The 11,891-nt window shown below is 48.9% G+C and overlaps 4 protein-coding genes and 1 long non-coding RNA gene across 5 annotated transcripts; 2 read left to right on the forward strand and 3 right to left on the reverse strand.

Moving 5' to 3' along the window:
• The first annotated feature begins 886 nt into the window (after positions 1 to 886).
• On the forward strand, positions 887 to 3,226 carry LOC130517500 (ubiquitin-conjugating enzyme E2 G1-like). The gene is made up of 6 exons (XM_057019439.1): positions 887 to 1,093; positions 1,806 to 1,908; positions 2,343 to 2,440; positions 2,529 to 2,707; positions 2,962 to 3,072; positions 3,103 to 3,226. The coding sequence occupies exons 1-5, from the start codon at positions 1,051 to 1,053 to the stop codon at positions 3,049 to 3,051; spliced, it is 513 nt and encodes a 170-aa protein (XP_056875419.1). The 5' UTR covers positions 887 to 1,050; the 3' UTR covers positions 3,052 to 3,072; positions 3,103 to 3,226.
• Positions 3,227 to 4,015: 789 nt separating this feature from the next.
• arpc3 (actin related protein 2/3 complex, subunit 3) lies at positions 4,016 to 5,795 on the reverse strand. Its single transcript, XM_057019438.1, has 7 exons — positions 5,679 to 5,795; positions 5,312 to 5,411; positions 5,021 to 5,097; positions 4,836 to 4,904; positions 4,598 to 4,724; positions 4,306 to 4,400; positions 4,016 to 4,192 (listed from the first exon to the last, which is right to left on the reverse strand). Exons 1-7 carry the CDS (start codon positions 5,682 to 5,684, stop codon positions 4,130 to 4,132), a joined length of 537 nt encoding a protein of 178 aa, XP_056875418.1. The 5' UTR covers positions 5,685 to 5,795; the 3' UTR covers positions 4,016 to 4,129.
• On the reverse strand, positions 5,768 to 7,921 carry gpn3 (GPN-loop GTPase 3). Its single transcript, XM_057019432.1, has 8 exons — positions 7,780 to 7,921; positions 7,545 to 7,653; positions 7,252 to 7,419; positions 7,005 to 7,129; positions 6,825 to 6,940; positions 6,656 to 6,752; positions 6,458 to 6,586; positions 5,768 to 5,969 (listed from the first exon to the last, which is right to left on the reverse strand). Exons 1-8 carry the CDS (start codon positions 7,825 to 7,827, stop codon positions 5,904 to 5,906), a joined length of 858 nt encoding a protein of 285 aa, XP_056875412.1. The 5' UTR covers positions 7,828 to 7,921; the 3' UTR covers positions 5,768 to 5,903.
• A 248-nt stretch (positions 7,922 to 8,169) lies between these two features.
• On the reverse strand, positions 8,170 to 8,679 carry LOC130517513 (uncharacterized). The gene is made up of 2 exons (XR_008947732.1): positions 8,471 to 8,679; positions 8,170 to 8,395 (listed from the first exon to the last, which is right to left on the reverse strand). It is a non-coding gene; the product is annotated as an uncharacterized LOC130517513 (long non-coding RNA).
• Positions 8,680 to 8,817: 138 nt separating this feature from the next.
• Positions 8,818 to 11,497, forward strand: rnf170 (ring finger protein 170). Its single transcript, XM_057019433.1, has 7 exons — positions 8,818 to 8,962; positions 9,234 to 9,464; positions 9,543 to 9,618; positions 9,842 to 9,941; positions 10,025 to 10,098; positions 10,483 to 10,614; positions 10,792 to 11,497. Exons 2-7 carry the CDS (start codon positions 9,331 to 9,333, stop codon positions 11,059 to 11,061), a joined length of 786 nt encoding a protein of 261 aa, XP_056875413.1. The 5' UTR covers positions 8,818 to 8,962; positions 9,234 to 9,330; the 3' UTR covers positions 11,062 to 11,497.
• The last annotated feature ends 394 nt before the right edge of the window (positions 11,498 to 11,891 follow it).

Consider the following 11,891-nt stretch of genomic DNA (forward strand, 5'->3'; position numbering starts at 1 on the left):
ACAGCGAGGTCAGCCGGCCTGCATCCATCAGGGCGCATTCTCAAATGGCATTTTGTCCATTTGCAGCCGCTGTGGTTGGAGTTAAAGCCCGACTCGCTGGTCTGATTTGTAGCTGCTGGGCCAATTTCAATAGCTGTCATTGGCCTGATAGACGGTGCTCGGCCCACGTTGCTGCAGGGCCACCAGGGATGAAATTGTAGCATTCACCTTTATTTTGTCCTCTCCTCAATCCAGAGTAAACAGGGCTGCAGGGAAGGAAGCACTTCTCAGTCTCTGGAACATCAGGTGTCAATCAAGTGCTTTCTGCTGCAGCACATCATCCAATGAAACTGGCCCCAATGTGTAAAATTATAAAGACAAAACTTCCAACAAACCACAAATGTACATGTTTTTTCCCTGTCAAATAAATGGGAAGACCTTCATAGAGCAGCTAAATAGAAAACACCAACCGGATTAAAACATATGATCTGTACGCTCAACAATACATTTAGTTGGTAGTTAATGTGTAACTGCTGAAATATTAGAATACGATCATCCCAAAGCCAAGAACAGAGAGGTGTTACAGAACTGTAGTTCCTGATGCTAACTGCAGGGGGCACACGTGTAAAAAGGTGCTAAAATCAGAACCATTATTAAACTAAACAAACCCACGAACAAGAGTGCATTTGGGCGTTTAATCCCCGGGCTATGTTTTTCAGGGATGTCTTGTTTTCGCATAGATTACAGATTAATATATTTGATAAAGTCGCCATTTTCTCGCATCCGGTAACACTCTTCCTTCTAAACAGCTCAAAATTTGCCTTTTATGATTAGATTGGGAACGGGCGTCAGAAGAAGAAGAAACGCCGTGACCCGGAAGCGGCGCTGCCTGGCAGGTCAAAAGGCGGGTGAAACTTCCCCCTGAGGACCAGCCGGACGGAAACGTGGAGCGCGTGCAGTGTCTCCCGGCGTTTGACAGCTCCACTTTCACTAGTTTTCAGAGGAAAGTGGCATTAAAGAGGCTTTCTTCAGTGAGGACACAGGCAGCTTTAGCAAAGGGCCACATGTGAAATGACGGCCCCGTCAGCCTTGTTCCTACGGAAGCAGTTAGCGGGTAAGAACCTTCCTGGATCACATGTGTCCGGACCAGGAGAAAAGTTCGCATTTCCACAGAATGGAGCAAAAACCAAGCAAACGGCGTCAGTTGGGCCATATAAGTTCGTGTTTAGCGTGAGACCAACCCGAGTGTTCTTCTCTGATGTGGATAAACGAGGCCAATTCTGGAGGAACAAATGTTCCCTCTTTTGCGACACGAACACGACGTTTATCCGCGTGTGCGTGATTTCAAGGTTCAACGAGGACCGAATGATCATCAGCGCGCATGTTTACACCAGACTTTGCTTTGTCTACTTTGAACAGACTTTTAAAAAAGCAGTTATCTAAAAAGAAGAAGCTTTTGTTGTTTATGGCTGTTTTTCATGTGTGGTGCGAAGAGAAGCTGCTGTTTATTGGTTTTCGCCATTTCCAAGCCCCGCCCCTTGAACTGTCTCCATGGAAACATCACACGAATGACATCACAAAAGTCACATTTTGTACAAGTCAACATAATTGAGCTGTCCTGCAGCCAGCCAGCAGGGGGCGTCGCTCGAGGGACGAGCCGCCCAGATTATGACCATTGGGTTAGCACAGGGATTAGCATGTTGCTAATCTGGAGGTCAGACGTGTGCGCGGTTTTTAATGGATGAGCGAAGCAGCCAGGAGGAAAAGCCTGTTTGATCCCTGGACAAATAATCATGTGATGTGTTTCTGCTTGGTTCCCATTTGAGAGCTGAACAAGAACCCGGTGGAGGGCTTCTCTGCTGGCCTGGTGGATGATGACAACATCTACCGGTGGGAGGTGGTCGTCATGGGACCTCAGGATACTTTATTGTGAGTGAAATGGGGTCAATCAATCAATCGTTCTTTATTTATACTGCGTCTGTTACAATCAAAATTGTTTCAAGACCCTCTCCAGGATCCCAGCAGGGCCTGACCCCCAACAGGGGTAGGCCCTGATTAGATCATTATTCTATATGATTCTATATAATTATTATATAACCTGATGATTAGATAATAATTTCTATATGATTCTATATCATTATTATATAACCTGATGATTAGATAATAATTTCTATATGATTCTATATCATTATTATATAACCTGATGATTAGATAATAATTTCTATATGATTCTATATCATTATTATATAACCTGATGGTTAGATCATTATTTCTATATGATTCTATATCATTATTATATAACCTGATGGTGAACGACCCCCTTGCTGGGGGGCGGCCCCTAACCTTGCCCCGTCCTGTTGTAGTGAAGGAGGATTCTTCAGAGCCGTCCTCACCTTCCCCTCCGATTACCCTCTCAGACCCCCCAAAATGAAGTTCACCTCCCAGATGTGGCACCCCAACGGTGAGCTGCCGTCCTCTCGGCCTCAGAACGTGACGCCCCCTGGCTCTGGTCGCACCTCAGGAAGCCGGCGTTTGTTTTTTCATTCCAGTGGCCAAAAATGGCGAGGTTTGCATCTCCATCCTCCACGAACCCGGCGAGGACAAATACGGCTACGAGAGGCCGGAGGAGCGATGGCTGCCCATCCACACGGTGGAGACCATCATGATCAGCGTCATCTCCATGTTGGCCGACCCCAACGGCGACTCTCCCGCCAACGTGGATGCTGCCGTGAGTAGCGAGAGCATGAGAGCGGCGTTTGCTCTTATGGGCAGTAGGGGGCCACAGTGAGCAGGTTCTTCAGGGTTCTTCAGGGTTCTTCAGGAGAACATCTGCCCGGTCTGAATAAAGTAACAAAGGACCCCTCGAAGGAGGCGATTTAGTCCCAAAAGGCTGAAGGCGGCGTCCTCTCGCGCCTCTCCCCGGGTGGCGAAGCGGCCGAGCTGATGTCTGATGTGAGAATGTTGACTCTGCTCACCTTGCAGAAGGAGTGGCGTGAAGATCCCAAGGGCGTTTTCAAGAGGAAGGTGGCGCGCTGCGTCAGGAGAAGTCAGGAAGAGATGTCGTCCGACTGAGGCCTTTCTGCCACCACACAGGTGTTACCTGCCCCAGAGCTGCTCCTCCAGGTGTTACCTGCCCCAGAGCTGCTCTCCACACCTGTTCTCCATCCGAAGGAGCCCCCCTCACAGACGCTTGCTTTTCCCCTTTTGTGTACATAAAATCCACCTTTGAATAAACCTTCAGAAACCACGGTGCTGCATGCTTGAATCCCTCTGCAGCCCCCCCTCACTGATTCTGAGCCAGGCTGATGGGGCGGAGCCTAAAACAGGTGAGAGGCAGGGACACCTGCACAGGACGCACTCTCATACACACCTAGGAGACCCCCCCCCCCCCGTGGCCCTGCTCCAGGGTCGGTACTTGGATCGACCCGACACCACCTGTCCTGGGATGAGTGCACCTCTCGTACCTCTTCACGCCTTCCTCGTTGCTTTTACACCGAGGAATCCGACCCTGGGGGGGGGGGGGGGTGGCGGGATCAACCCCAGGTTCACAGAGGGACTCAAACCCACAACTTCCTGGCTGTGCTGGTCAGTATTGGGTATTTCGGCCCCGTTTCCACGACGTCACCTGAATCAGAAATGGCTTTCTAGCGCGTTCACGTGGCTCCTCTACGACTAAAAACGGGAGCAAACATGGCGGGCCAGTAGGTGGCGATGTGGGCGATGACGCCCTCCTGGGCTGGTCGGCGTCCCCACGGCGAGGAGCGATAACAAAGCCAGCAGCCGCCGTCACTAGCACGCCGTCACTAGCACGCCACCTTTAGGGGAAAGAGAAAAGCACGTGCACCGTTTACAGGAAGAGACGGAACGGTAGCGTTCTGTGAACTCTTCTGGAGCAATGAGGCAGTCATGATGGTTTGATGCCCCCCCACCCCCAGAACTGTCACACAGCTTCTGTGTCATGTGACCTGCTCATCAGCACCAGACGTTTTCACCATCTTTGTGTCTACGCAGAGGAACAAAAGAGTTCTGACCCAAACTTTATTGATCCTTTATTGTCATCATGCAACTGAATCAATGTCTTTAAACTCCAGTAGAAAAATCAATCGGCATCCGTCTGCTGGCCGTGAGGCGTTCGCTGACCCTGAGGCGTTCACTGACCAGGGGCTGACAGACTTTTGTTCATGAACTGCTTCTTGACGAAGCAGACCCACCACTGGAAGGACAGAACATGTGTTAGCACGAGCATGTGTTAGCACGAGCATGTGTTAGCACCAGCATGTGTTAGCACCAGCATGTGTTAGCACCAGCAGCCTCGGCTGGACTCACTTTACTGGGTCGGTCCGTCTGGGGATCGAAGACGCGGTCGCACAGCCTCAGACCCGTCTCCTGGCGGATCTGCTGCAGGTAGCCCCTCATGGTCTCTGGAAAATGACGTTGGCACGATTAAGGTGAGCAACCTTCGGCTTCCCGACGATGAATGCACGGTTTAACGGTGACGTTTGGGAAAACTTGGCTGCTCTACTTTCAAATCCCTTTGAATGACTTTCTGGTTCAGGTTACTGCTTGTCTCATCACCTCCACGTTAGCATGTTGCTACAACCAGGCGGCGTTTCCTCACCTTCCTCCTGCTTGTTGCTGGGTTTCACGTACATGGCGTTGAGAGGAAAGCCGGGCTCTCCAGGAATAGGGAAGTTGGTGATTCCCAGGGTGTACATCTCTTTCTCTCCTTGACTCCTGGAGCTGCACTGTGAGGGCAACGACACAGTTAGCCTAGCATTAACTTTCACGCAGGTCATTGAATGACCAAACTGTCGGCACATTCTGATGTTCAGTTTGAAGCCATGGTGCAATTTTACCTTCTGGAGCTTCTTCAGACATTCAGAAATGTAGAGCGTGACGTAGATGAGCGTCCTGTCTGCCTCATTCTGAAAAACAAGACAAGCTTCAGGCTAAAAGTCCAATCTGAAGACAGCAGCAACAGAGGGAACATGTGGAGGAAGCAAAGCGGCAGCAGGGCCACAGATCAAAGCATTTCTGTCACCTTGATCTCGTAGTTCTTGAAGAAAACGTTGGCCTTGAAATAATAAATGGCCTCGTCGATGATGTCCGAGTCAATTCCTGAAAGGAAACCATAGGTTAGCGATCAGAACAGGTCGGTCATGTAAAGCGTTGTCAACACTGTAGTTCTGCCGCAGTTCTGAAGAACTGTTTCATTTGGTTCCTCATTTTTTCAGCTTGTTGCACTGTGACAAACATGGTGGTTCTCCAGGTGAGAACCGCCCTCACAATCTCGCTTCCACCACGGGCAGAAAGAAGCAGGAAGGAGTCCTACCGTCGCCCCGAGCTGGACCCTTGAACTGGGTCTTGATGGGGAGCAGAGCCATGTTCCCCACCAGCCTGGTCTCGGGGAGCATCAGGTTCGAATGATACGCCTTGGGAAGCACCAGAACACATGATTACTGTCTTATACAAGCTGCCACATTTCCCAACACGAAGCATCTCCAACCAAACCAGGAATGAGCGTAAAAGCATGAACCCGTTTCCGGTGGACGCGTCCTCGACATGCTAACCACTAGCTACAGTGCTAACACTACCACTGGTCTCGAGACAGCGCTGCGGGATTCTGTGCGTGGCTTCGGCTCAATCCCGCACACGACCTGCTAATTGGGTTCGGTCCCGGCCACGCAGACAGAACTCACCGGCATGTTGAACAGTAGTAACGAGTCGAGCAGCAGCTCCGGTTCCGTCTGTCCCACCCTGCCCTGAAACAGGAAGTACTGCCCCGCTGTACCACCAGCTGCCACACGGAGGCGCCAAACAGCTTTTATTTCTTCAAAATATAACTTACAATCCAATGTTTTAAACTTTACACAGTCCATGAATAGAAGACATACACAAGAGTGACTTTTCTTCTCCAGACTTCTTCAGCTGTTGCCTTTATTTTGAAATATCTCGTCGTAGTTTAGGTTTGCGGGTTCTTCATCCAGCTCCTGCAGAGAAAAGGACAAATGATTCTCATCTGGAACGTGTGACTCTTAAAGGTATCATTTTAAAAGTTCTTCCTCGTGTGTAGCACACTCTGAAGGCCCATTTACACGCTAACAAAAACGGCAACATTTGGCTGCCTTTGCTCCCTTAGTTTCCACGACAACGGCGCCCGGAGGGGCTGAATCCACAAACTTTCGGAACCGGGCTCCAGAGGGAAGAATTTCGAGGACGTTCCTGTTTTTGTCTCCGTGTAAACAGGAAGTGCGGTGATGCGCAGCACGTGCCGCTCTCACTCTTTCAGAGGTCGCGTGCTATATTAGCCAAGGACAGAGTCCCTCGCTAACATCGCCACCTACTGGCTGGGCACGCACACTAATAAGAGGTGAACACGGAGAACTTTTGAACACATAAAGGAAAAAGCTTTGTGTTTCTGGTGACAACGTTGTCATCTGAATGTTGGCCGAGACGTTTCCTGCATGCTCTTCGTCACCTTTGGCTCCTTGAAGTCCAGGTCCTCTCCGTACTGGATGGAGAAGTCGATGTGCTGCAAGACGATGTTGACTCCCTCCTCGTCCGTGCAGTCGAAGGGCAGGAACCTCACCATGCTGTAGTCCTCGATCTGGACAGAACCACAGTCACAACCAAAGGTGGAACTGGGCCAGGCTGGAGCCCATTCACGTCCTCTCACCAGACCACAGATGGCTTCTGTCAGCTTCTGAAACTTTGTGCTCCTGATGCTGTCCGAGTTATCTTGTAGCATCGAGTACATGTCCGGGTCCAGATACCTGCAGGGCATCAGGATCATCAGGACATGGAGAACTCCGGACGACGCCTTGATTTTCACACCCAGAACTCACTTTTCGATCTCCTTCTTGGCTTTAGAGTTCAGCAGGTCCATTTTGGTCATGATGTTAACTTGAGGGATCTCTAGCGACACCATGGAGCTCAGGGCTGCCATGACTCCAGAGATGAACTGCAGCCACAGGAGACGTTACGCTCTGCTCCCTTCCAGGACTGAGGGACAGGTGCACTCTTACCTTAAAGGACTCCACCATGAACTGGGAGTCCACCAGAAAAACTCCACAAACCCGAAACTCCCACTGTTGGAGCCGTTCCACCAGCTGCCTCATGACTGGGAGGTGAGTGTAGAGTTCAATCTGACCTGAGGAACACAAAGAACCCTGTTCTGAGTGATGGAGAACACGTCTACTGTAGAGCATCAGCGCTCTCCATCATCATCATCATCATCATCATCATCATCATCGCCGCTCAGGTGGCGCTTACCTGGGCAGTCGAACAGGATGTAGTCATCGTCCACATGACCCAGGGTCTCCTCCAGCCAATCAAAGTTGTTAGCAAAGTACTCCATGCAGAAGACCAGACCTCCATTAGGACCAAACCTCAGAGAGGGGTCCTCCATGACGTCATCCACCTGGATGAGCTCGCGGATGTCTGAGCTCGTGAGAACAAGAGACGTTGTCGATCTTGTAGAAGTCCTTCGGTCATGTTAGATCTGGTCTACAGCTGCTGCCTCTATGATGGAGCAACACGTGGATCTGGATCAGGTACAAACTCACCTGCCATGACCGGGTAGTTGAAGTGTTCCGCTGCTGGGTCCAAGTTGACCACCTGGACGGAGCGGTTCAGGGTCCCGCAGTGCTGGACCATGGTGGAGCAGTAGGTGCTCTGGAGGGAGACAGTCAGCGACGCTAAACACCCACTAGCGCTTATTCCATAGATTAGCCTGTTAGCTTTGGAGCTACAGCACTTTTTATCTGTATGCTAGGTAGCATCCATGGGTGGTGGTCTTACCTTCCCGCTGCCTGCCGGACCCATCACGAGCTGCGCATAACGCGGCATTTCACCTCACCGGAAGCGCAGTGATGCTAACTACTGTAGCCGCTAGCTCCCCAGGAAGAGCACCGTGGTGACGTCAAGACGAAAACACGCTGTCCGGCCAATCATAGCTCAGGAATCTTGCTTACGTCATGACGTCTCCATCAGCCAGTTTTTCTTTGGCGCTTCGAGACGATTTCAGGATATTTAATTTTAACAATATTAACTGTAACTGTTGTATTGATGTTGATCAATTATGATTTTAATTTGGAATTGATTGTGATTAACCAAACTGGCAGCATGTCGGGAAATGAAAGATAAAACGAAACAGTGGCGACAAGTTCCTCAAAGATGAACAACCAGTAAATTTATTCAGAAACCTCGATTTTAATCTTATTTATAGAATCTTTGGTCATCTACATCAGAAATACAAGAGTCGTCATCGAGCATTTATTTGTTTCTGTATCAAATCAGATCGTTTTTCGCCTCAGACACACACCGATTGTCAGCTCGGTCCAGACTTCATCAGCAGTCCGTCTCTGTCTCGGTGCTGGACTGGATCTGCAGAGAAGAACCTCCGAATGTCTCAGAGCTGGAGACGGAGGTCGATGATTTCCATAAAAAATCTGCATACTGCATACCGCAAAAGCTTTTATTTTTATTTGACCTGAGCACGAGGCAAAGCCACGAGTGAAATGATCCTTTTCTGTTTTTGGTAAATAGAAAAGACGCAGGTAATTCGTCATTTTAAAACAATGTTCCAGCAAACAATGAGACCGCTGAACATCTTAGCAATGAAAGTGTGTTTATTCCCAGCCTGGAAACAGAACTGTGGCTGCAAAATGCTGAAAATAAAGACATAAAAACCCCATCCTTATCTGCGACCAGCGTTTAAAGCAACACCAACCTTTGAGAGGAGACAAACTAAATTTATCATAATATTTACACGTCCAAAAGTCAAGCGGATAAAAGAGGTTAATAAAGTTTTGAAATATTAAAAAAAAGAGTCGATGGGCGTTCCCGGTGGTTTTCGGCCAATGAGCTGCTCCGCTGTGGCTGCAGACACACTCCGGAAATGGAGAGTAAAATGTCTGGAGAGTGAGATGTTTGCGGACTGGAGGCGGTTAATGGACCCGACGAACCGAGCTTGTGCACAAAGGTAGACCATCTCTTCGAGAGGCGAATTGTTCCTGTTGTGTGCGTTTATTTTTCAGTTAGTTTAGCATTAGCATTAGCGCCACTGGTTTTAATGTTCCGGCTGCTTTAATTAAAGGTTGTGAACAGAAGTTAGCTTTGTGGGTGATCGGAGCAGATTGATCCTGCTGATAATCTGAGAGACGGAGACATTTTCTGGACATTTAATCCTCGTTGTGTCAGTGACGTCTCAGGCTCCTGTGATCCTAACAAACCTCCGCATCATGTGGTTGCAGGAAGCAGCTTATTCAGGATGAAACCAAGACAACAGAAGCGGACCTGAGGGGCCCGATTGCGGTTGGTTTGCGGTGTCCTAGGCTATGATTGTGGGTAATGGAGGACAGCCACTGTGGGGACTACCTGATCCAGGATGAGGACACCCTCATTGAAGGTGTCAGCAACCAGGTGTTGTTTGTTGTTGTGGTTGTGGTCACGTTCCTTTCTGGCCTCCTCACACTGCTCTGCAGGTATGCACACCTCACAGGCGATCCAGGCCCTGCAGCCCGCAGGCTCTGCTTTAGCCCACATGTGTTTTTGATTGACAGGCAGGAGGAGCAGAACATCCATCCTGAGAACCAGGAGCACGTCCGAGTTGTCCGACAGCAACTCCAGACAGATCAGGTGCGTCGGAGGAGTCCGCAGAAGCCAACATCACCATCATTTTGCTGCCTTGTTGTCTCAGCGGCGATGGAAACCAGTAAAAACGGGCAAACAATTTTTTATGCCGAACACGTGACGACTACTGATGCGGTGGGGGGGGGGCAACATGAGGATCCTGTCGTCTTTAGAGCTGCAGAACTAATGTGCTTTGCATTAAAGGGTTGTGGTTGTGCCTTTTGGACAGGCGGAGGACAGGCAGCAGTTCTACACGGACATGTCCTGTCCTGTGTGTCTGCAGCAGGCCGTCCTGCCCGTTGAAACCAACTGTGGACATCTGTTCTGTGGTGAGCACGTGATAACGAGTGAGCTTCACGTCTCCGTGTGATGTGGGTCATCCTCAAACACATGCTGCTTCTCTCCGGCGCAGGCTCCTGCATCATCGCCTACTGGAGGTACGGAACGTGGCTGGGAGCCATCAGCTGCCCCATCTGCAGACAAATGGTGAGAGCCGGTGTGATTGTTGCTGCTGGTCCAGCAGGCAGAGATGATTCAGGCCTGTCGAACGTCTGCAAAGCTCCCGTCATCTGGATGGTCAGCAGCTAGTTAGCACAAGGCTAGCTGACCATCCGGGCAGAGGCCAGGGGACCTTTGAGCAGCTGCTGCAGGTTCTGTTGACATGCTGACTCACGCCACCACGGCCCTGCATTTCACTCCTTTTTTTAACATTTTAATTCTTTTCTTTATTTCATTTGCAAAATGGTGAATGTTTTTCTTGTGGAAAAACTGCTTTTATGTTTGGTCGTGACCCAACGTGTCTCCACCTCAGTGCTGCATGTCTGTGCACCGTCTTGTGTATTTGTAGTTTTTCCTTTTGATGGTTTTCAGGTGACGTTACTGTTCCCGTTATTCCCCGAGCACGCTTCTCCACAGAGGGTCCAGGATGGTGAAGCAGAACCTCAGCTCATATTAAGAGACATTAACGACTACAACCGAAGGTTCTCGGGTCAGCCCAGATCTGTGAGTACACTCTGTCCCAGCTCACGTTTGTCTCCGTCCCAAACTCCGCTCTCTTCTTCCTTTACAAATAATCTACAAAAGTAAAAAAGACAACTTCATTTCCTCTCCAGCCTTATTTTTGCTGTAAAAGGTGCACAGACTGACGTTGGCGCCGACCCCTCTCCTGTCTCCTCCTAGTTGATGGACAGACTCCGGGACGTTCCCACTCTGCTCCGTCACGCCTTCAGGGAGATGTTCTCTGTAGGCGGCCTCTTCTGGATGTTCCGCATCCGGATCCTCCTCTGCCTCGTGGGCGCCATCACCTACCTGGCGTCGCCGCTCGACATCTTGCCCGAGGCTCTGTTTGGCCTACTGGGCTTCCTGGATGATTTCTTCGTGATCCTGCTGCTGCTCGTCTACATCTCCATCATGTACAGAGAAGTGGTGACGCAGAGACTCAACGGTTAGGCCAAAGCGCCGCCGCCGTGCTGCCACCGTCTGACCGTTGCATGGTGGAGTCATGTGACTGGGACCTGACGTGCGTTGCCCCTAACTCGGCATGTTAATGGTGTCGCATTGTGTGGTCGGCTTTAAACACACATCACGATTGAATCTTTCTTTCACGATCAATCGGCACTTTGAAGTTTAGTTTTTCATCATTAAATTGACAAACTGTTTCTGGTTTTAAGAGAAAGTCAAAAATGAGTCTGAATTGTTTGAGTGAAGATCTTCAACATTTCTCACCCAGGAACTCATTTATTGGTGAATGTTGTAATATCGACTGGAGGGAGGAATGTTAATCTGCTGAGCTCAAGAACATTTCATGGATTTTTAATGTATCTTTCTCAGAGTTTTGTGTCTGTCCTCAGAATTATCAGAAGAATTAAAATGACCCTCCGCTGAATTAGGATTTGGTGGCGTACCAGCATTTTAGATGAAGATTCTTCTCTTTTTAGGGCTTCTTTAGTTTGGTTAACTCCAAACTTTGATTCATTTCATTTCCTTTACTCTGGGAAAATCTTTTTTGATTTTTACATAGGATGGAAACTATTGCCTCTATGAATATGTTTTAATTTTGGAAAATGTATTTGTTGATAAAAGTAAATTTGATCAAATAATTTGGATTTGCTAATTCAAATCACAAGGCTATTAAATGTTAGCATTTACAACCATGTAAATGTATCTTTTGGACAAAGATTAGGGGCCAATCTCTTATTTTTATACTGGTTGGATTTGAAAAGGAAATTAGATTTGAAATTTTCTCCTGCTGAAATAAAGTAAAACAAATGAAATCAAAA

Source organism: Takifugu flavidus, chromosome 20 (genome assembly GCF_003711565.1).
Source record: "Takifugu flavidus isolate HTHZ2018 chromosome 20, ASM371156v2, whole genome shotgun sequence".
NCBI lineage: Eukaryota > Metazoa > Chordata > Actinopteri > Tetraodontiformes > Tetraodontidae > Takifugu > Takifugu flavidus.